The sequence below is a fragment of the Xiphias gladius genome, chromosome 23, assembly GCF_016859285.1.
Source record: "Xiphias gladius isolate SHS-SW01 ecotype Sanya breed wild chromosome 23, ASM1685928v1, whole genome shotgun sequence".
NCBI lineage: Eukaryota > Metazoa > Chordata > Actinopteri > Istiophoriformes > Xiphiidae > Xiphias > Xiphias gladius.
Genome location: NC_053422.1, coordinates 30,057,394 through 30,081,000, shown reverse-complemented (window position 1 = coordinate 30,081,000; position 23,607 = coordinate 30,057,394). Strand labels below are relative to the sequence as shown.

The 23,607-nt window shown below is 40.3% G+C and overlaps 1 protein-coding gene across 2 annotated transcripts; it reads right to left on the bottom strand.

The window, feature by feature from the left end:
- Window positions 1-301: 301 nt before the first annotated feature.
- On the bottom strand, window positions 302-23,193 carry immt (inner membrane protein, mitochondrial (mitofilin)). Of its 2 annotated transcripts, none has more exons than XM_040119663.1 (14): window positions 22,993-23,193; window positions 20,970-21,037; window positions 20,594-20,783; window positions 18,649-18,793; window positions 12,353-12,445; window positions 11,539-11,703; window positions 10,216-10,349; window positions 8,823-8,926; window positions 6,436-6,571; window positions 4,198-4,327; window positions 3,273-3,496; window positions 2,882-3,013; window positions 2,417-2,546; window positions 302-1,408 (listed from the first exon to the last, which is right to left on the bottom strand). In XM_040119663.1, the coding sequence occupies exons 1-14, from the start codon at window positions 23,032-23,034 to the stop codon at window positions 801-803; spliced, it is 2,301 nt and encodes a 766-aa protein (XP_039975597.1). In that variant the 5' UTR covers window positions 23,035-23,193; the 3' UTR covers window positions 302-800. The 2 variants fall into 2 exon arrangements, with proteins under 2 accessions (XP_039975597.1, XP_039975596.1); XM_040119662.1 differs by lacking the exon at window positions 22,993-23,193 and adding an exon at window positions 22,282-22,425.
- Window positions 23,194-23,607: the final 414 nt, after the last annotated feature.

The window sequence follows — 23,607 nt, the reverse complement described above, 5'->3', positions numbered from 1 at the left end:
AATTCAACTTTCAGTAATAAAACTGCAGTTGTATGCAAAGGTTTGGCATATTTAGTTGATTTTTAAAGTTAAAAGAAGTAAATCCAACTCCTGCAGCATACATTAGAATGAGTCAATAGTGACATTATTGTAAATATGAAAATGTATTCAGATCTGACTTACTGACTGCAGACAGTGATAATGGAAACTCACTACTGTAGATGCAGCTCACACTGATGTGCTGCTCTCATTAATTGAAACTGGTTATCCATGAAATATAACAACAGGTACACAGTTGTAAGGAAGGAATCAAAAAATTGAACAGAATTCTTGCTCATGATTTATTGTAACGTGCAGTACTGACAAAAATAAAAATAGCATGACACATTCTTTAATCAATGTTAGGATTAATTTTTGCATAACACACAAAAAAATAAGAAATGATCCAGAACTAAATACCTGTGGGCCTGAATTGACAGGACTAGATTAAGAGGGTGCATCAATTATATTATACAAACACTCATCCACAGTGACTTAGTGCTTTAAAACAAATAAACTGATTCTGCATCTTAACATCTATCGCTTGGTTTATTTCAGTTAACTTAAAGAAATACACCACTGAAAATCTGAGTATTCAACACTGTAGCCCTCGCTGTATTGAATCCAAGCTGACTGCAGCTGCTTTCTTCCAGAAAGATGGAAGCTACAACCTTTACTTAGTCACCTTTCAAGCCTACAGTGGACTACTACTTGATCCTCGAAAGACAGATTTTCAGTGGATTGTTCCTCTAAGGATTTCCAGGTTACATGACAGTGGCAGCCTATGGAGCCTGGGTGGTTCCTAACCCCACAGCGTTTGCATAAGCAGACAGCAAATTGACTACCTGCCTGGTTTCCAGTGTGAGTCTGGCTTCAGTCAGCCAGTCTTCCACCACTCTCCTAGCCTCTCCTCTCAACTGGTTCACCAGTTTAGCTGCTAACTCCAGATCCCCATGTTCTAAGCAGTAACTAGCATATGATAAAAGCTTGAATGGGTCTAAGTCCTCACTACTCAGATGGGCAGGTGGGGCTTCCTCTTTAGCCTCAAACAGGAGTGCAGCTTGAAGGTAGGACAAGAAATACTGGTACAAGGAGTTATGAGATTCATCAATGAGGGCGACCCGGCGAGCCAATGATCGTAGGGAGTTGAAGCGGGCACGGAGAGAGGCCTCACTGTACACACCTCGCTGAAGGGATTGTTCTGGAAGAGCCGATGCCAGAGCCAAGGCGAAGTCACTGTTGTGGCAGCTGTCTCGTACAACCTGAGCAGCGCTCTCTAGAGGCATGGTGGGCAAAGCAGCGTCAGCAGTCTTTAGAGTGTAGCTGAGAGCCTCCACAGAGAGCCACAGCTGGTGAGCTTTACGGGCCTCGTCCTCCGCTACCACATGGCCTGTATTCAGAAGACAGGAAAGTGTTTATATGAGGGGGCTTCATAGAACACCACGTCATCTTTGAAAAAATTTACTTTTCAATGCTCCTATTTGGCCCCAAGGTCATAGCTTTACACACTTTCAGTAGATCAAAACTAGTCATTTCACCACTCAACATTGTGCATATGCTGTCTATAGCTTTATTGTGCAAACATTCATGCATTTATGTCCAGATTATGCACCCTTGTTTACAGATCTTGATTTTTCCCTTGTATTTATTTGAAAAGTAACTGCACCGAGGCAAATAATCTTTCTTGTGCTGCCAACTAGAGGCAATTACAGCTTGCTCACAGCTTGACCATGATGTGATCGCGGGACTGGTTCTAGTTATCCCTTAGTAGACTAGACTACTAGACTAGTAGTCTAGTAGATTCAAAAGTAGTCTAGTAAATCCAAATGGAGCCCTACAGTCCCCCTGGAGTCCTGGAGCACTTTGACTGTAGAAGTTTTTCTTGCATGTGTTTTTCCTTTTTGTATGGGTTTTCTTATTTGTTGCATCTCTGGATTTGGACCACATTTCCCTTGATGTTTGTGCTTTCTCTCTTGTATGTGTTTTGTCCTTAGGGCTACCGTAGGCTGCCACTCAAAACTCCTCTAGTGGTGGGATGTAACCAAATACATTTTTGTAAGCACTGTACTTAAAGTACTTGTACTTTAAGAATTTCCCTTTTCTACTACTTTTGTTTTTACTCCACCACATTTAAGAAGGAAAAATTGTACTAGTTAGTGCACTTTTTTCATTTATGATGAGCTTCTAATGATGATGATGATTCAACTACCAAACAGTATATAAAATGGTTAAAGGACAGGGCATGTTGTCACCAGATGACAGCCTGGCTGCAGTTACTCTTAAAAACACTTTTTCCACACAGTATGGGTCTGACAATATCATCGTCACATTCTATATTGTCCATTATAATGGTATTTCTTTGCCTTTTTGCAGAAAGTGGTGTGTATGTGCATCTTACTGTCTATGGCCTCCTCAATCCCCTTCAGTCTTGCATAGGCAGTGTTCATATCCAGAGTGAAGCTATCCAGCTGTTCCTGGCTCAGCTGACGGTTGCGGGTCTCCTGTTCCAGCATCTTACAGCTCAGGACCTGGACACAACCCACAGCAGAGCTTTGAAGGAATGCTTGCAGCTAGACAGGGTGTCAGACACACCACAACCAGCAATTAAGAGTGGATTGGTGGATGCTACAGGCACCAAGCCAGCTGAATCTACTCACCTGTCCTGGCTACATAGTACCTTGGCATGATATGAGGCAGCATTTTCTATCAACTTCCAGTATATGCAACAGTTTGTAAGACAGTCCATACTTGAAAAGTACAGACGTTTAACAGACAGCCATACTAATCAACTGTCTCATCTGTATGCTCTGATATTTGAATGTAGTGTGTGTGTAGAATCTGGGGTAGTGTCAAGCGTGGAGACCTGCTCAGCCTCAGCTCTCAGTTCCTGCTCCTGGACTTTAAGGACATCTTGGACATGGTCTGTGTGAGCAGCTGCCTGACGCCGGAGCTGAGTCCTCATCTCCGCCTCCATCACTTCCCTTAACTCGGACAGCTACACACACACACACACACACACACACACACACACACACACTTATTAGTACTGTTTACTTGCATTGATAATAACAACATTACATTGATAAATGGGTGACTAGTTCGAGCCCCTCTCATTTGCTCACCAAAGTAACCAATGCACTGATGTCACTGAGGAAGCTGGCTGTATGTATGCAGCATAACACTGGTAAACCTTGGTGGATCCCACCGTAGATGGAAGTCACCAAACCCTGAATCACCCTCTATCCCCTCCCTACCTTCCTCTCCTGCTCCAGCCGGGCCTCCTCCTTCACATGCTGCAAGGTGGTGGTAACAGCTTTCTCCAGGGCTTTCTGGTCCTCCAGCTTCTGCTGCTCCAGTGCTGCATCAATGTGGATCTGCTCTCTGACTCTCTGCTCAGCAAGCTCTTGATTCAGCTGGTCAATGCGACGGTGTGCATGGGCGATCAGGGCGTTCAAGTCATCCGCTGACAGTTTACCGGCTCACACACAAAGACAAGTTCTTTTGCAAATACTGTATATGACTTTTATCTAAAGAACGTCATTTCAGGTGTTTGTCTTGATCAGGGAGAACACAAGTGTCCCAATCCCATCCCATACATTACCAGTTTAACAATACACCATGTACTAATACTGACAGTGTGTCATTTTGACAGTTAGTATAAATATTAATGGTCTGCCGGGGATGGGGATGGATGGGATGCAGGAACTTGGGGCTTTGCGATTATGTATAAACATTTGAAAAATTGTATGCATTTAGTAGATAGTGGATAGTGGAGATATGACAGGAAATGAGGGTCCCCAGCCGGATGTGAACCACAGACATTTCAGCTTATGGCTGGTGCCTTCACCCCTAGGTCACCAGGGCGCTCCATAATATGTTTAATTTTACAGAATATATTACATTCCATTGTACATTATTGTTTCATCACGGTCAAATAATCTCTAATCCCTCTTTTGTACCTGTTCTGTTTAAGACATTTTCCATCCTGATTTGACTATAAACATGATATCATTCTGGATAGTTCTTCATGACACTAAATTACATCTGCCAACAATAAAATATAACAATGCATTTGAACATCTAGGTGAGGTAACGGTCTACGACACTTAACTGCAATGTCTCCAGGTCCATTTTGGACTTGACTGTTTTGTCAAATGTCATGTCTCTGTGTGGTCTTACTGAGTCCCTTCCAGTTGGCCTGGATCTCTGGAGTAAGGCTGCTTACTTCCCTCTGGAACTGTTGTTTGGCTTCATTAACCAGTTCACTGTACTGGGAGACAATCTTAGCTTCTGACTCTGCAGACTGCACCTACATACATACACCCAAACACACACACACATACATACACACACACACACACACACACACACACACACACACACACACACACACACACACACACTTAGCAGCGTTATGTACTCACCAGCATTACTGCCATGCTCCTTACTAACAATAAAAAAGCATGCAGTGTGCTGATGGATGTGTTCTGGCTCTAAAAGCTAATGAGTAAAAGTGCATTTTAAGTTGATTCTGAAAATGGAGAGAATGGCATGGTGGGAGGAGGAGAAATTGGCAGTTTTTGGCACAGGTATATAGAAAGCCCAGCACTTAGGGAGCAATGTGGTCCTTCTTTTTTGACCCATGCAAGAGTCTTCCTGCAGCTATTTGAACTAGTTGGAGACAGGACAAAGAAAACTTAGTGATACCAAAGTAGAAAGAGTTTGAGTAATGAAGGCGGGAAGATATGAAGGCATTTCTATGCCTTCATATCTTTGGAGAAGACTTTCTCCAAAGAACTGATCTGAGTTTGGACACAATGTGGGGCTGAATTAAACTTGATTTGATGTGATTTAACAAAAGGGCAAATGTGTCCAGATGAACATAAATCATGTTGGTTAAATTCTGTGGCCCAAATAACAAAACTTCAGATTTGTTCTCATTGAACTGGAGAACGTTTGTAGCTATCAAGGATTTTACGTCTTTAAGATAGTTGTTCAGGCCAGTGAGTTTATTGTAGTTATTAGGTTCTAAAGGTGAGGTAGATCTGTGTGTCATCAGCATACCCAACAGCGAAAAAGACAGGTTGTGTTTTTGAATAATGTGACCTATCAGAAACATGTAAACGGAGAAGAGGATTGGACCATGTATAGAACCTTTGGGGATCACACAGGAGATGGAAGATGAGGGTGAAGATGAGACACTGAAGGATCTGTTCATTTTTTTCAGTTTCTCAGTTTATAGCAGAACCAGAGACCCCCACCCATTGGTTCTGCTCCATCCTCGGAGTGGTCCATCTTGTTCCACAAAACTGCTCCACCTTTGAAGCCGTCTTGGTGGAAAAAAAAAAAGTTTGTTTTTTTCTGCTGAATAAAGAACCCAGTCCACTCATTTCAGGGAGACCATGTGGCTGAGGGTCAGAGAGTTCTCATCGCATAGCAACATGAAACAGGCATTTCTGTTACATTAAAACTAATTCTTGCAATTGCGAAACAAAAATCAGATAAGGGAAGTGTCTTTCTTGTCATCTGTTAGTGTAATCATTTATTTTTAGCAATCACTGAAGCGGTATGGCTTCAGTGATGGACATGTCAGTCCACCACTTTGGTCAATGCTGGAATATGCTTGCCTGAGCTATAATCTAATAGGCAGATTAGGGAATGTACTGTAGTTTAATGGAGTACCTAGTTGTGCCACTAGGTTTCTGCGGTTAAAGCTGTTTTAATTCCAGCTATCCCTTGAGCTTCTGGCACTCACTGAGACTTGCATCATATCACAAAAAAACTGGTAGGCCGTGCCTCTTACAGTTTAATGAGATGGAGTTACACGTGTGTATGCTGACCACCTGTAAGGGCCACAAATTTTAAAACAAACATCTTGTTGCCATCCAAGGAAGAAATAAGTCACAGTTTGGCTTACTGTTACTCACTGTGGCCATCTTGCTAATGGACACTGCAGCATAAACTTCTGAAAATTCCACAAAGTTGTTGTCTGGCATCTCTCTGGTTTAGCTAGTTATCTGATGCTCATGCTAACATCAAATTGGACTAGATTAAGTTTGGCATTACTGATAAAGTTGGTGAACCACCGGGACATCTGTCCCACCTGAGCACCTGAGCTGGTGTTTCCAGCAGCTGTACTTTTAGCTACAGAAAACAAAGCACAAGTCACTCCCATCATGTAGATAAGGTTCTATATTATTTTATATAAAACCAGTATAACAGGAGTCCGCTGTGGGAAGATTGGGGGAACCTGTATCATGTTTATTCAATAGTGTTCCAGGTTTTTAACTTATGAAGGCTACAAAATCAGTCACACATTGTTTTAATTATTAAGATGCAATGTTTCCCAAAATGCAGAATTACCCCTTTAAAGTCTTGTCATCTACTTGTACATAATGTACAAAATAATGCCCTTACCTTAGTGACCACTTTATCCAAGTCCACCACCATGTTATGGAGATTCTCCTCTGCTGCTAAAACAAGTGGGCGGACAGCAGTGACCTTCAGCCCTTTGGACTTGTCAATCACTGACTTGAGACTGCCCAAGGCTTCACTACAAGGAGAGAGACATTGGAGAGTTTTGGGGAGGGAGAGTAGAGTTTGAGAAGAAAACGGGTGAGTTTTCTCAAACTCACGCCAGAACTGCCATTGGGTCCACCATCTTGTTACGTTGTTATGCTGCAACCTGTCTCCCACCCACTTTCTGTGCCACACTGATCTCATATATGGATAGCCTGTGTCCTGTATCCACCAAACCTGTTTGCTCTAACCAGCCTCACCCATGGCTGACTGACACTATCTGAATGCTGACAGAAACTGGCATAAATCCAGTGACCCTGCTGATCTCAAGGGTTATCAGTCACTTCTATCTTCCTTCTCAAAAACCAAAACCTCTTTTTACAATGATAAGATCAGCAGTACCAGAGACACTAAGGGATTATTTTCCACCTTCAACTCAACCTACTCAATCCTCCACCTCCTCCATCAGACACAAACCTCTCAGCTGATATCTGCCTACTCCTTTACTGAAAAGGTGGCAGCCATCACTATCCAAATCTCTGGTCACTCTTCATGGTCACCCCTCTCACCGAGGGAAGCGTACCAGCAAGCAACATAGAGCTCACCACCTCTCGCCCTTTAGCCTGCTAGCTGAATGCAAGGCACCAAACAGGATAACATGTATCTATCCTACTACATATCCCTCTCTGTCTCCCCAGGCCAATGGCGCAATACACAGTGAAACCCCTACAGGTGGTCCAGAATGCGTCTGTTTTTTTTCGATCAGCCTAAAAGGGCACGTCACTCCGCTGCTCATTGACCTCCAGTGGCTACCCATGGCCGCCCAAATCAAATTCAGGTCACTAATGGTTGCCTGCAAAGTGACTTCTGGGTCTGCACCCATTCACTTGAGCCCAATCATACAGGCTTAAACTCTTTCTCTGCCACTGTGTTGTCACAAAGCCTGCTCAACTGGCTAGTGTTTCAGTAGGAACATCTGCATGTAGATCTATGGGAAAGACATCAGTAAATAGGGTCGGAAACTGGACGACCGTGATGCTTGTGCATTAGTGTGATATGTAAGGAAAAACAGAAGAACTACTATTCCTTGAGTGACTGAGAATGTCAATGCACAACATGATCAGGCTGATGGAAGTGGTATATTCCAGAATGAAAATGCCCCCCTACATACAGCATGAGGGGTCACTAATTGGTTTGATGAGTATGAAAATGGCGTGAATCATAGCTATGGCCTTTGCAGTCACCAAACTTCAACCCAATTGAACACCTATGGGAGATTTTGGACCGACGTGTTAGACAGCACTCTCCACCATCATCAAAATGCCAAATGAGGGAATATCTTTTGAAAGAATGGTTTTGCATCCCTCCAGTAGAGTTCCAGAGACTTGTAGAATCAATGCCAAGGTGCATCAAAACTGTTCTGGCGGCTTGTGGTGGCCAAACACCTTACTAAGACATTTTGTATTGGTTTATCCTTTAATTGTTCACCCATGTTTTAGGCTTGGCCACCCTTTCTTGGATGCATGTGTTCGCATGAAATATGACTCATCAATCAACAATATACTCAAGCAGTATTCTTCACTCTGCTTGCAGAGGACAAGTTGTGGAAGTTGTGTACGGTCTGTGTTTGGCTAATCAGCAAATTGAATACATGAAAAATGGCGGTTATTTATAACACTGATGCAAAAAACATACCAATACTGTCATAAAGTAGTACTGCATACTGATATGCAACATTGCCACAAAAGGTTGAATAAATAAAGGGACATGAAAGGAGAGCATCACTGTCTGTATTGTGAATGGTAAATCTCTGATGGAAGACAAATTTATGTCATGCCATAGTATATGCTGTCACATCCTCAAACCCTTCATGTGCCCATCATGTTACTGCATCTTTCAAATTAATCTTACAGCGTAAGTTCAAGGTTTCCTGAGCATTGTATAGCGAAGGCATCCTGCCTCATGTGACATAAAGAGCACCTTCAGTAACATCAAAGGAAATCATTACATTTTTATAAAATATAATATCAGGCTCATCAAGCTTCAGGGAAAATTAGCAGTGTTGCTACATCACACCTCAAAGGTCAATATTTAATAATTAGAAGATTCTTTAAACTCATGTCGTAACCACATTTAACCAAGATGAGATGTGTCAGGATTGGTCCGATGCAGCTCAGAAGGTTATCACTAACAAAAAAACCAAACAAACAAACAAACAAACAAAAAAAACTTTTATACATCGTGTGTGTGCATGTCTGTACATGTTTATATACTGTGTCTCTTACTTGGCTTTCAACAGAGCAGTTCCAGCATCATTCACAGCACAGGTTCTATCAGCAAGAGCAGCTTCTAGATCCTTCCACTGGGCTGACTTCTCCTGAGGTGGAACCTGGATTTAATTAGAACTAATCACTCTACTGCAAAAAAAATTAAGTTGTCCATAAAAAGTGTGACAGCATGGGTAGTACAGCTAAAATGTTTCGTTGTTAGATTTTAAGGGGAATTTAATTATCACTATCCCTTCTGGCAGTACCAGCTACTAACAGGCCACAAAACACGCTGAATATCTTTGGTTTACAACAAGAAGTGAGGATCACGGCCACATCTGAACCCCACTGAACCTCCCACTCCCACTCCACTCGTTGCGTGGTTGCTAAGGTCCTCTTCTTGGTTCAACAACCGTGCACTGAGCTCAGCATTGGATTCAGTTTGTTTATATTAACAAACAGAAATAAACCGAAACTTTACCAAGATTGGGGATGAGGGTCACCCTTCACTTTCCATCACAGCGTCAACAAAAGAGTTCCTAAGCAGCATGTAACTCTCATATGTTGACTTCTCTACTGCCCCTGGGGCATCTGCCCTCAGACAGGCTCATATTAAATAAGGCCGGATCTCTTGAACCAGTGATTGAGATTAACGCACAGTATGTAATTTCTGCCGCTAGCGGTCTCTCAATCAAAACAATAACAAAAGGACGGAGTTTGGCAACGTTGTGAAGTAGCATGGAGTCATGGGAGTAGTTGTCTTCACCACCACTGCCGTCATTGCAGTCAGATTCTCCTGGTTAGGATTCCTTCAGTGTTAATTGTCAAAACGTCTAAGACCACTTATAGACAACCAAAAGTGTATCGTAAAAATATGGCTTAAAACTGGATAAAAAGTCTTCTGTCGCATGCGCAAAGAGGATATGACACTATTGATGTGCAACCAAATGAAATGGACTGTTACCTTTATTAAAATTACAGATTTCTCTAGGTTTGAAAATATTGGAAACATTTGGGAAAATGTTGGTGCAGAACTCAAAAAATAACAACTTTCTACAGGCTAGTAAGTTTTTTCATTTACAACATATGCATTTTTTCCTAGCTTGATTTAATAAGGCACCGTTCTAATTCTGTTCTGACGCTGCATATATAAGTCAACTGGTCATGGCTCTTATTTTGCCTTCAGTTGAGAGATTTCATCAACTGTGAATAGCAGTAAAAATAGGAAAACCAGTTCCTATTAAATGAATAATTATCAGCAAGTCTGAAAAGAAAAAAACAAAGAAAAAAAAAACAAAAACACAGATGTGTTGGCGGACAAGGTGCATTGTAATATGGAACTTTTTGAATCTGCATCAGCATTACTGTAATCACACCACATCCCTGTGATCATTGGCACTGTGCTCTGTACCTCTGCTTCCATAGCCTCCTTCAGTTTGTGTGTATGCTGTGTGATAGCCTGCAGGGCTGCCTCCTGAGCTCCAATAGCCTGCAGTGTCGCTTTAGCTGAGCTGGCCAGTGAGTCTTCAAGACTGGCTGATACAGCTGCAAGACAGTCAGACAGGGAGACAGAAAGACAGTGAGAGAGACAGACAAGTAGACACGCAGACATAGAGAGACAGTCAGAGAGAAAAACAGACAGACGGGCAGAAAGACAGTCAGGCAGCCAGAGAGACAGTCAGGCAGCCAGAGAGAGAGAGAGAGAGACAGACAAGGAGACAAAGTCAGACAGAGCGACAGGCATTTAAGTTTACTCATTTGGCAGACGCTTCCATCTCAAGCGCCTTAAAAGCCAGGGACAACACTAAAGCCTTGAAGTAAGTACTTCAAGGTATCAGATCTATTCAAAAGACAAAGAGCAAGATCAGGTAAAGAAGTGCACAGTAAGTGCTAGTTAGGTAGTTAGAGGTGTTAGGAGAAGATGTGCTCTCAGAAAAGATCAGTCTTAAAGAGATTCTTGAAGATGGAGAGGAACAACCCTGCTTTGATAACATTTGGTAGCTCGTTCCACCATCGGGGAACCACAAACAAGGACAGTCTGGACTGTGCTTGCCTTCTGTAGAGGGATGGCAATGCCAGACGACATTCCTTAGAGGAACATAGTGGCTGAGGAGTATAACCCTGTATGATTGAGTTCAAGTAGATGGGTGCAGATGCAAATGTCACTCTGCAGGCTGAATGAATTAACTGAATTTAATTTGGGTGGCCATGGGTAGCCAGGCGGTCAATGAGCAGCAGAGTGACATGTGCCCTTTTAGGCCGATCAAAAACCAAATGCTTGACTGCAGTCAGACAGAAAGACACATAGGCAGATACAGTTTAAAAGCACCACAAACCCCATTCTTCAAATTCATCATACAATTGAATGGAAACCCCTGAAACATTTTCAATAAAAACTGAACCTACACGAAGTAAGGTGTTGGATGTTGGATTAGACTGCATTAGTTTTAGCTACATGTACCTATTGCATATGTCACTTTTATGAAAATCATGTCAAGATGTGAATACTATTCTTTCCCTAAAAAGTAAAGTTTCTGTCCAGTTTACTGTATAATAGCACAAATTGTATAATACCTTTATATAAAATGACAGGAAATTACAGTGCTTCAAATATACCCACTTATTCAGGTGTCTAACATTTAACTGCTTTATTATGTGTCTGTGTGCCTTTGTGTGTGTGTGTGTGTCTGTCTGTGTGTCTGTGTGCCTGTGTGTCTGTGTATTGCCAGCCTACATTCTACAATGTCCTGTTCCTCCTGGTCTTGTTGAGCAAGTCTAGCTGCCACTTCTTCTACTGGACGCTCTTTCATTGGTTCCGTAGCTGCAGGTGACTCTGTGTCAGGGTGAACTGCTGCTGTCACTGGGGCATCCTTATGGTCATGGCCCTCTTTGCTCTCCTCTAAAGAAAACATTAACACACAGACACAATGTAACCTTTTTTTCACTTAATACATTAAAGCCAACCAGTAATGTGACACAGGCAAACTGTAGAACTGTTTTCTTCATAACTGATCCTTTTTATTCAGTTATTTAGCATATAGTGCACCACATGGAGGTTGTGTGTTTGGTTTTGGGTTTAATGTTTTATGACCATTAGTCTGAAACCCTTTTGATGTGTATTAAGTTTTTGGAATTTTGGAGCTTCCCAGTGGCCTTGTGGTTGATACATATACTTACATATTTATATATAAAACACACTAACTGAAACACTCAATTGAATCAGTGAACAACTCAGATGTGAGCAGCAATTCTGAGGTATGGAGACTGGAAATATTTTACAGAGATTACAGGTGTATTTTCTGATTTACAGCTAGAAGGTCTACATTCAAACATTCATCTGGAAGTAATATCTAAGGCACAAATTCTCTGGGCTCACAGAGACGGTCACTAAATCAGTGTTAATCCACTGTCAGCTGATGAAAATTATTAGTATTGATTACCAGCTAAAAGATACAAACATTAATTCTTACATTGATCTAAATATCTAAAGGGCGAATTTATGCTTTTACTGTGGGGCATCAAAGCGCCCAGTGGTGGAGATGCGTTACCTTTGACTGCTGCTGCCTCTGTGTCACATGGAGCAGGGACTGATGTGACCTCACTAATGGCTGAGATGATATGAGTCGCCTCTGCTGAAGCCTCTGGATGGGACGCAAATACATAGAGGCACAGGCAGTTGTTTGCAATCAATGTGAGCATGTGTGACAATACTCACATGCACCAGCTGACCAACTGTACACTATAAAGTAAAGACATCATTGTAAACACAGAATGTCTGAAATTACAGCAACATTTGGCTGTACGATTTGGATTATGATGCACAAAATTACTCTTAAGAGTAATTTAACATCTATAAAAACTACAACATTTGGGGATTCCTCTGTTGTATTTAAACAGAACTGTAAAAAAAAAAAAAAAAAAAAGCCAAATTAAGTAAGGACAAAGAGATTAATAAAAACATAAATTTTGTTGGAGAAGAACAAATGTAATCGCCACAGTGACCCACGTGATAGAATCTTGTAAAAATCACCATTGGCCAATAGTCCAAGACTGTCTATCAACTAGTTTCATCATGTAATAAATAAATAAATAAAATAAAAAAAAAATAAAAAAAATCAAACTACATTCATTTTCTGCACTAACAGCTTTAACTGTAGTATGGTAGTAGTTACCATAGCACTAAATGTACTGGACTACATTACTGTGTAATGCTCTAAAAGCTGTAAATGTATTCTAAGCCATAAGGGGAAGGAGTCCAACAGGGCAAGAACTAATGATTATTTTCATTATCGATCAATCTGCTGATTATTTTCTTGATTAGTCGTTCGGTCTTTAAAATGTTGGTGAAAAAGCATGAGCACTGAATATTCACATTTGAGAAGCAAAGTCTAGCAGTTTTGCATTTTGCTTCTGTCAATTAAAGGACTAAAGGGCAACACACATCAGCGTCGTATCAACATGCATCAGAACAATTATTTCTACGCAAGCCAGCATGCTAGCAAAAAACTGACACACGTCAGCACTGGGGAAATAGGACAGTGGTGTACCCCAACATGGCAACTTGTAGGCTGACTCACATGTCAACTCCGTAGCAGAGCAATAATGTTATCACATTCTCCCGTATTATGGCCCTATCCCAGCTACTACACTAGAGCTGCACCGACCCCTGCTCTCAAGCCCGGACAAACTTAGACACACGCAGGGTTCACAGCTGTGTTTTGGATGGTTATTCCCTCATAAAATACTTCAGGCATCCATCTGATGAAGATCTGCAGATCCTCTTTCTCAAGTTTTGAAAATTTTGCTAGCTTGTGGATTTAACCTTGATGAAATTTTAGAGTTTAAAGACTCCAAGCCTTCAGGTCGCCGCAGTACTCTTAATGATATTTCTTTAGCATGATACTTCAGGCAGAAGTTTTAAAAGTCATTTACATTTTTCAGCCACCTGATGCAAATTTGGAGATTATGTTCTTTGTGGACTGTTCTCTGTGACGTTTTGAAGAGTGTTTGTACTTTGTCATCTGTTCCTCCCTCATCAAGACGCACGAACTCCTTTAATTTATTAAAAACATGTTTTTTTTTCTTTTTTTTAATATTTCTGAATGTTATCAGAGGGTAGATGTTTCAAACCTTCTCTGAGTGTGAGGTGTCAGCTAAGTAATGTCTGCTGCAGGCTGCACTTCAGTCGATTCACACATTACGGAACTCTGATCCATAGTAAGATGCTACTACCATGGATCAGGACTGGTCACTCAACCGTGATGGATCCATCATGTTTAAGTGAATGAAAGGGTATGCTGTGGGTTGATCTTGGCTGAAGTGAGGGTGATGGAGTACCATGGAAATAGTTATAAAGAATTTAATTGATCAGACATTAAAAACATAATAAAAATAAGGAATAAGGAATTAAAATAGAGGAATAAAAACAGGAATAAATAAAGAGGTTTTACCCATGAATTAATTAATCCATAAATAAATCAATTAAGTATTTCATTAATTGATATTGAAATGGAAAAATAAAAAAGGATTATAAGAAAAATTTACAACTGAATACATTAAACCATCAATAAGTAATAAAAGTTCTAATAAAAAAGGGATTTACAAAAAAATAGCATAAAACAGTGAATAAATACATCATTTAAATACAGATTGATAAATACCTAAATAAATAATGGGATTTCAGAATCTGAATTTGACAATGCAGTTGCCACCATGACGCTGTGTGATGCCATCTCTGTGTGTTCCCCTTAACTGTTTCATCTCTAAAGTCTTATGAAACAACACAGCAACACAATGTTCTACAGGAAAGCTACAGTAAGACAGTAGACACCTTACCCTGAGACCTCTCTGTGGACGCAGAAAACAACACATAAAACAGTGCACATAAAACACTGACATTTTCACAAAGCTAAAATTAATCACATACAACAACAATGCATTGTAGGATCTAACATCATCGCTCAGTCTTTCTCCTTCTTGGGCCCTTAAGACTGTTCCTACCTGTAGGCTGCTGCCTACTACTGAGCTGTAAAAACCCAGAGGTGAGTCAAACTAGTCTTAGCAGCTCACAAAGCACACTGGCCCCACATTCCTGGTCAAAGGCCATCAGAAACAAAATGCTTTGATACTGCACAAAAAACCTAACAAAATGTGAAGAAACTTCACTCTACTGTTGTCAATTATGAAGTCCATCACTCTATATTTTTCAAATTTTGCATACTCCATTATCATGAAAACTCAAAAAAATACTCAAAGTCAATAAAACTGGTTCACAGATTCATTCCAACCTTGATATAAAATTGTTTAAATTTGAAATATTTCAAAACTTAAAGCTGTGCTATAAAGACCACCTGCACAATACTGAGGTTTTTGTTGGGCATTATTAAATTACTGTATTGCAATAAACCTCAAAAACCTGACTGTGCTTACTGTAACTCAGGCAGTAACTAAGGTTTTGTGGTTGTGCAAACAACTATTCTAACTTGGTCCAAGGAACAAAGCATGTAACCACAAACTGACTGGTCTAAATCCAGCTCAGGAACCTTGTGTGAATCCTCTTGTTTCTCTCTACTGTTTGTTGTGAATCTGTTCACAAACATAATGACAACAGTGCTCTAAAAATTTCTCGCAGAGGAAACGAGTGTCTCCAACTTCAAGCTATATTGCAGTTCATTACGAAGTGAGGTGTTACTGGAAACCGGTCTGTCCTAGTCTGGTGTCAAGGTTATGAGCTCTGAACCCAGCTAAAGATGTTAAATATCTTGGCAGCTTAGATAGCAAGGCCTTATAAATGAAGACACGGTTCTGCTGATGCCTTCTATATGCCAATGACGACCTCTGACATTTTCAAATAACTCACAGTGAGGACTGTGATAACTGCAACCAAAGTAATTATAAGTATAAGGATTATTTTTAATGATTTGATATAAATCCTTTGCAGACAATGACTGCCTGAAGTCTTGAAAGAAAGGAATTTGTCAAATGCTGAGTTTCCTCCCTTTCTTTGCCAGTCCTTTACTGCAGCCACTTTCAGTTGCTGCTTGTTTGTGGGTCTTTCTGCCCTCAGTTTTGTCTTCAGTAAGTGAAAAGCACGCTCAGTTGGGTTGATGTCAGGTGACTGACTTGGCCATTGAAGAATATTCCATTCTTTGCTTTGAGAAGCTCTGAGTTTGCTTTCGCAGTATGTTTTGGGTCATTATCCATCTGTACTGTGAAGCACTGCCCTATCAGTTTTGCAGCATTTGGCTGAATCAGAGAGTATAGTTTCATTTCAATTCATCCTGCTTCTTCTATCAGCCATCAGATCATCAATAAACACCAGTGGCCCAGTTCCATTGGTAGCCATACATGGCCATGCCATAACAATGCCTCTACCATGTCGGACAGATGATGTGGTATGCTTTTGATCATGAGCCGTTCCTTTCCTTCTCCATACTCTTCTCTTCCCATACAAGTTACAAGTTAATCTTAGGTACAAGTTAATCTTGGTATCATCTGTCCAAAGAATCTTGTTCCAGAACTGGGCAGGCTTTTTAAGATGTTTTCTGACAAAGTCTAATCTGGCCTGTTCTTTTCTTGAGTGTTACCAGCATCATTTGGTAAACCCTTTGTATTTACATTCATGACGGTGTCTCTTGATTGTAGACTTTGACAATGATACGCCTACCTCCTCGAGTGTGTTGTTGACCTGGCTAGATGTTGCGAAGGGGTTTCTCTTGACCAAGGAAATAATTCTGTGATCATCCACTTTAGTTGTCTTCTGTGGTCTTCTTGGCCTTTTGGTGTTGCTGAGCTCACCAGGGCATTCCTTCTTTTTAAGAATGTACCAAATTGTTGATTTGGCCATCCCTAAAGTTTCTGCTATCTGTCTGATAGGTTTGTTTTGTTTTTTCAGCCTAATGCTGGCCTCCTTCGTTTGCATCAACACCTCTTTGGACCGAATATTGAGATTTATCATGAACAGCTACCAAATACAATTTCAACACTTTGAATCAACTCCAGACCTTTTATCTGCTTAATTTGTCATGAAATATTGAGGGAACAGCCACACCTGGCTATGAAACTTATTGTCAGTCAATTGTCCAATTATTTTTGAGAATCTGAAAATTAGGGACTATGTATAAAAAGTGCTGTAATTCCTGAACGGGTCTTGCCATATTTGTTAAATCTGTTGAATTAAAAATGAAAGTCAACACTTCAATCACATCTTGATGGCTTTTTTTCAATCCACTGTGGTGGTGTCCGGAGTCAAAACTACAAAAAATGTGCCACTGTCCATACCCTTATAATATATATATATTATAATATATAATATATATACCTAACTGTATATATATAGTCCTGGTAGAAATTACTGACACCCCTGAATTTTAAGTGCAGTATTTAGAATACCTTCAGAAATAAATGCAAAATTAACCAATTTTGTATTCTCAAAATATTTTAATAAAATTTCTTAGGTAACTGAACTAAAAATAAAAAAAATAAACTTGCATAATAGTGAAATAATACAAACGAAATGTACCCCGGACATAATTAATGGCACCCTTCACTAATATTTGGTTGCAGAACCTTTGGCAGCCTCTGAGCATTTCTTGTAGCCATCTAGATGCTTCTTGCACCTGTCTGCTGGTAGTTTCTGCCACTCTTCCACTGTTATGCATTCAAGCTCTTAAGTTGAACTCCTTTTTGCAATAGTGTATGGTATAGGCTGAAAACAGCACTCCAGATTGCTTCATTTCAGCCTGAAACTCTTCAGATGTCTTGCGTGGTGTTTTTTGACAATCAGCATCAACCTTCGCAGACTTCTGTCATTGAGTTTCTTCTTAGCACCACGTCCTGGAAGTGTCTTAGCAGGTTTTGACTGCGAAAGTTCTTGGTAACATTACAAACTATTGAAACAGGGATTTCAAGATCTTTGGTGATTGCCTTGTAGCCTTTGGAATAGTTTTGTTTTTTGATAATAACATATCTGATGGTCTCAAACAGCTCTCTTGTCTTTTCCATTGTGAAAAAGAAACAATCAGCCCTTTTTTATGCAGTAAAATCATCATTCATTAATTCAGGTCATGTGAACACTGAAACTTAAGCACATTGTGCTTTTTTAAATTTTTTTAGAGGAACTAATTTAAACTCTTCAAGAGAGTACCACGAATTGTGTCAAGCATATATTTTATGTCTACATTTTTTTTTTCCACTATGTGAAAGCATCTTTTTTGTTGTTCAGTAACCTTGGAGAGTTTATCAAAATATTTTGATTATACAAAATAGGTTAATTTGCATTTATTTATGAAGATATCTGAAATTCTGTACTTAAAATTCTCAAGCTAAAAAAAGCTTAAAAAAATTACTTAGTTTTCTCCATTATGCACGTAAGACTGTTGCTATGAAAGTCATGACATATAGCCTAAGTGACTTTTTGCAAGTTACTTCTCAAAGCAGAAGGTACAGTAGTCCCTTATTTTAATTTTGCTATTCGTGGCATTATTGTCATAGTTCCAGCAAAGGGGCCCTCAAGTTCAATTATGTTACTGGGGGGTTTGTTTACCAGTGATGGTTCTCTCTCTCTCTCTACCAAAAAGGTCCTCACATTTAGGTTAATAATTTTTATAACATGGTGAAGTTAAGGCAACAACATCCACGTGGTTAAAGTTAAGGAAAGAATGTTTTCATCATAAAAAGTAAATATACTGTAAACGCTAATTTGCCGTCTGAGGTGATAACCACACGGAAAATCAGGCCGGCAGTACTATACTGACACACTGCTGCCCTCTTGTGGGATTCTCACACAAGTGCCTCATAGAAGCCAGGTGGCAGAGCACACAAAACTGCCTTACAAAAGACTTACCCTCTAAGCTCTGTGCAGGCTGTGTTGTGACAGGACTCGGCTCTTTGCCTGGACTCTCTGCTGCCTCCTTCACCTTTTTCTCTGACTTGGCTTTGGATGCCTTAACCTGTTTTTCGATCATAGCCGGAGGCTGCACCATTTCCATCTAAACAGCAGAAACAACAGTCATTTTAACTGAAGCTTGAGAGGCTCAAAATGTTTTTGTGTAGAGCTACATATCATAATCAGATCTGTAAAAAGTCATATCCAACAACAATGGGTATTATTTAAACAAAGTACAAAATCGAACCTTTTAAGTACTTAAATTTGAGACACATTTTTCAGAAATTACTTGACCCAATTACTGAAGGTCCTGGTTCAACTGGTAAGTTGAATCAATTGAATTACATATCTGACACTAAGGAAAGTTTACGTGTAAGAATGCCACCCTTGCAATTGACATGAGGCGATCAGCTAGAGAGAAGAGGTATCACTGCATTGGGTTTCTTGGAATTAAGGAAACACTGATTATACAAAGGTGTGATTCTTTTACTTCATAAAAAAATCTTTAGCAGAGCACACACAGCAGCTACAGAGAACAAACAAACCCACCAACGGATGAGTTTCATCTTGTTCTGTCATCAAGTTACTCACAGAATTAACATTAATCGGTAACAACTGATATGAGCAGGTACATCCGTCATCTTAACTTTTAACAGTTAAATATGAGAAGCTGCTACCTTTTCTACACTTAGACTTGATGATGAGAATAAGAGGAGTGATAACAGATTTGGTAGTGTCGGAGATTAATAATTATAATAATTTTTCACATTCACACACACTCTTATTTTCACTCTCATATGCAGCAGAATGCTGCAGTGTAGGTGAGTTGGAAAAGACAGTTTAGTTAAGAAAGACAGTGGATTCCAGTAAAGAAAGACAGTTAAGTATCCAATATTGATTCTTAAAATCCCTTAGACTTATCTTTGCATTTGCACCTTATCACACTAAAACCACATCTGCACTAAATCTTCTTAGTCTGCAATGGTTACTTGTTGTAAGTAGTTCAGTCAGGGCTGCATGATGTGTAAAATGTTTATTCTCGGAGAATCCAGTACTTACAGCGGGGGGCTGCAGTTTTTGGGACTGTTGTGACTCAGGATGGTTAGCTGACTCTGGATATCTTGTAGTGAATCTAGAGATCGTATCTACTAGAGGGACAGACTGAAAAAAGACTGCACACTGATCTGAGCTCTGTTTGTGTTTGTTTGAAGAGATATTATCGCTGGCTACGAGATGTGACGCTGCTGAAATTGAGTGAAAAGTGTGTGGATTTTACTTTATGCCTGTCTGTCCCTGACAGGGAGTGATACACCAGCAAACAGCTGACTGCAGATATCCGACTGAAGTCCTGTCAGCACAAACAGTACAGTGCTCACAGTGATCATTAAAGTGGATGTGGTGTACTTAGCTGAAGTATTTGCTACTGACACCCTATGCATAGCTGCATGGGATAGCATTTATTTTTTTAAATATGCGCAATGCTGACGCCCTTGTAAGTGGTGTAGGTTTTTATTATTCTTGCTCAACCGTTTTGCACATGTACTGTAGCCCTGAAAAATATAGATGTATCATGTTTTAGTAATTTTACATTTGCCGAAGAAAATAAATCCCTGGTCACACAGTTTTATAAGCAGGATGTATTTACACTTTACACAGCCTATAATGTGCACTTCATGCAATTTTATATTCAAAGAAACAACAGTATTGCTCACTTGTAGAGAAAATGTAAGTTCCCAGGAGAAATTCTGAGAAGCTATTTATGCAACATTGGTATTTATCTGATGTAACTCAATCTTCAAAAATCCAACCAAATCATTTTTTCTGAAAACTGTCTGATGTAATGAAAAAGATATTCAAGGTAGCCTCAGAACATTGCCCAAACATGCTGTGAATCCATCCTGACCTGTTTCCTGACTGAGAGGCCGTCATCTTGATAAGCCGGCCCCAAAGCCAGACCCAACAGCCAGTCGGAGTATGGAACATTCTTCTCCACAGTTGCTCTGAACTTCTGGTCCCATTTGGCATACAGTATCGTACCTCCAATGCCACCACCTACTGTCACCAAGCCAGCAGCAACCACTTTAGCAGCAACACTGTGGTGGAAGAGGACAGCAAAGGACAGACATGAATCTGAGGTCAATACAGTATGTGATGTGATCATGTCTCGCCATCATCAAGAGGGTTGTGAATGGAATGTGCAAGCTCTCCATTTGACTTATTTAAATTTTGCGGAGTTAATCTCTGTACAGTGTGTGTGATAATGTATGTTGGCATATTACCTGGTCTCTCCTACGGTGTAGTGCCGGCAGCGTTGCAGATTGGTTACAGGCGTTCTCCCACAGTTCTTCTAAAGAGAGGTCAGTAGAGGTACAAGGAGAGAGAGAGGAAGAGAGATAACCAATATTGGCTACAATTAGTTCATGAAATAATACTGCTGGGCCTCCAACATCTGAAACACTCACAGGCTAGGGTAACCATTATGTTTAATTTCCTGGCTAACTGCACATTACCCTTGGCCTAACGCGTAGCTGCCCACTGGAGTTTGATTGATTGAGAAATAAATAGTCCTGCAACCTTTAGGTCTGCTGTGGAATACTAGATTTTTTTAAGATGCCAGAAGCTGAAATTCCCCATGTGAAAACTGAAAGGGATCTGCTGTAATACTATCAGCTGAAGTCATTACTAGCGGATGAGGCGATTTTAAAAGTGCCTGATAACATGCATTTGACCCATTATTTATTACCTTAGTTAAAGGGAAAAACTGAATAAGCAGCAATGATAACCTCTGAATTGTCTACTGGTGTCATCTGCATTAAATCACGTGATGCTGCAAATCAGTGCAACTGCCAGAAACTTTTATTCTGGCAGGTGCAATACAAACCATTATTTCATAATGTCCTTTGGGCTAATGGGCTACTAAGTTATTTCCACTTTTCTTGAAACATTTTGATTAAAAAAAAATAATAATAATAATCGCATAGCAAACACTGTGCTGCCAGAAATAGCCTCTGTTTTTGTGAAGAGTGAAGTACACTTAGAAGTATGGTTTGACTGATTTGTAAATACCGGTCTGTTGTGCATGTGCAGATGCTTTTCAAACAGATCATTGGGAACGGATCAAGGGGATTTATTCAGAAGCTAATATTTCACAATGGATTTTGCCAGCTGGAAAAAAGCACTAGCAGTACATCCCTGTTGTGAAAATACAAACTCCAAGATAACAAGCTGATCCCGCTGTGCAGTCGTCAGCAGAAACTGATGTCAGATGATGCTTCACAGGGAAGGATGACTCACTCTGCTATAAGCAAGGTAAAGATGTTTCCTCATATCTCTCTAACCTCTGAACTGGGAGGCACAATGACAGACAAAAAAAACACCAGTGCCGTAGAGTTCACTGTTCCTTTTGCCATATTTGTTTGATATGTTACATGTCCTGGTTCTGTTTTTGTGACTTGGATGTTACATGGCCTTGGTTGGTTGTTACATGTCCTGGTTCTGTTTTTATGAGAGGGTCTCTTAGGAGGGATGTAGGCGGAGCTTTTATATTTGTTGATCTGTAAGTTAGCAAGTTAGTTGTGCAGCATACGTTACCTTGGCTGTGTACCCCGGTAAGAAGTGAACCATCGTCGTGACCATGATAACCCAGGGTTAAACCTGGAGTTACCTCGCTAACCACAAATCCTGTTTCGTAGTACAGGCCTCTGGTCCCTCCTGGTGGACTGCACTGGTCACTTTTAACAAATGTTTCTCCGAATCTTTTCATACATAAAGCCGACATGAAAAGCACATTTGTGGGAGTTAAGTGTCGGACTGCAATGGGCTTTTAATAACGCCTCAAGCAGAAGTGTAGTTAAATCACCGACCTGGGCTAACCCGGACCACCAGAGACAAGACTGCATACAGTGAGCGTTACTCACATCTAAAAATGTTAGTCGTTTTCTCTTTTATTGACACGAACTACCAGTGAAAAATAAAATAAAGAGCCCCCCACCCCCACCCCAACACTTAGTTCAGCTTATTAGCTTCCTTCTCAGCGATCTATGACAGGAAACTAACAGCTAGCTCTGACATTGTGCACTCTTCTCATCGGCCCTTCCTCGTGGAAAAATTCATTAAAGAGTCGCGTTACTTCTACAGTTTAACGTTAACTAGCGTTTTAGGGTTAACAGCCCACCCATGTTCACCATAAAATCCGTTATGGCACCTTAAGCTAGGCTGTGGGTCACTGAATGACAACGAGCTAATGCTAACGCTAACATGGTAGCTCACGGTGGTTCAGGAGAGACTGGCTGCGGCTCTTACCCGGGCTGTGGTATTAGCTCCTCTCAGACAAGCCCTCAGCATGGTCCTCAGTCACTTAATTCTCAAAACCTAATGAATTTAACCTACACAATATAACTCTTTTCTCCTCGTTTTCCTTTTCCTTCTCCCTCTTCTTAGTATTATAGGTCGTTTAAACGCTTGCGTGAAGCTACACTGCCTCCCACGGCCAGAAGTAAAAATTAATGCAGACTTCTCAACAGCTCTTCTGGAAAACCGACTAGAGCTGCAACGATTAGTCCCTTAATCGACTAGTGACTAGTCGATTAAGGGACTAATGGGGCCCCAACCTTTTTTGCACCACGGACCGGTTTAATGTAAGCATTGTTTTCACGGACTGGCCTTCAAGGTATGGCGGATAAATACAACAAAATAAAATGATACGACCAACACAAAACATGTGGTATTCTGTAAATATAATAATAAACGTGAATCCACTGTGTACTTGTATGTAACTTTATTAGTAGCGTCCTCCTGACATACGTCAACAACATAACAAGAGTAACATCCTCTTTGGTCGCTATGGTAACACTTGAATATGCCTTCAAAATAAGATACGCCACAAAACAAATAGAAAGCACATGAAAAATATAACTC

What these genes read in the sequence shown, in the direction of transcription:
- immt (XM_040119662.1), bottom strand. Translation starts at nt 22,326, where the DNA reads ATGGTCACGACGATGGTTCACTTCTTACCGGGGTACACAGCCAAG. An exon ending in GCCTCTCAGTCAGGAAACAG is followed by an intron (nt 18,794 to 20,593) that starts GTCAGGATGGAT and finishes TCTGCTGTTTAG; the next exon opens with ATGGAAATGGTGCAGCCTCC. An exon ending in GCCTGCACAGAGCTTAGAGG is followed by an intron (nt 12,446 to 18,648) that starts GTAAGTCTTTTG and finishes CGTCCCATCCAG; the next exon opens with AGGCTTCAGCAGAGGCGACT.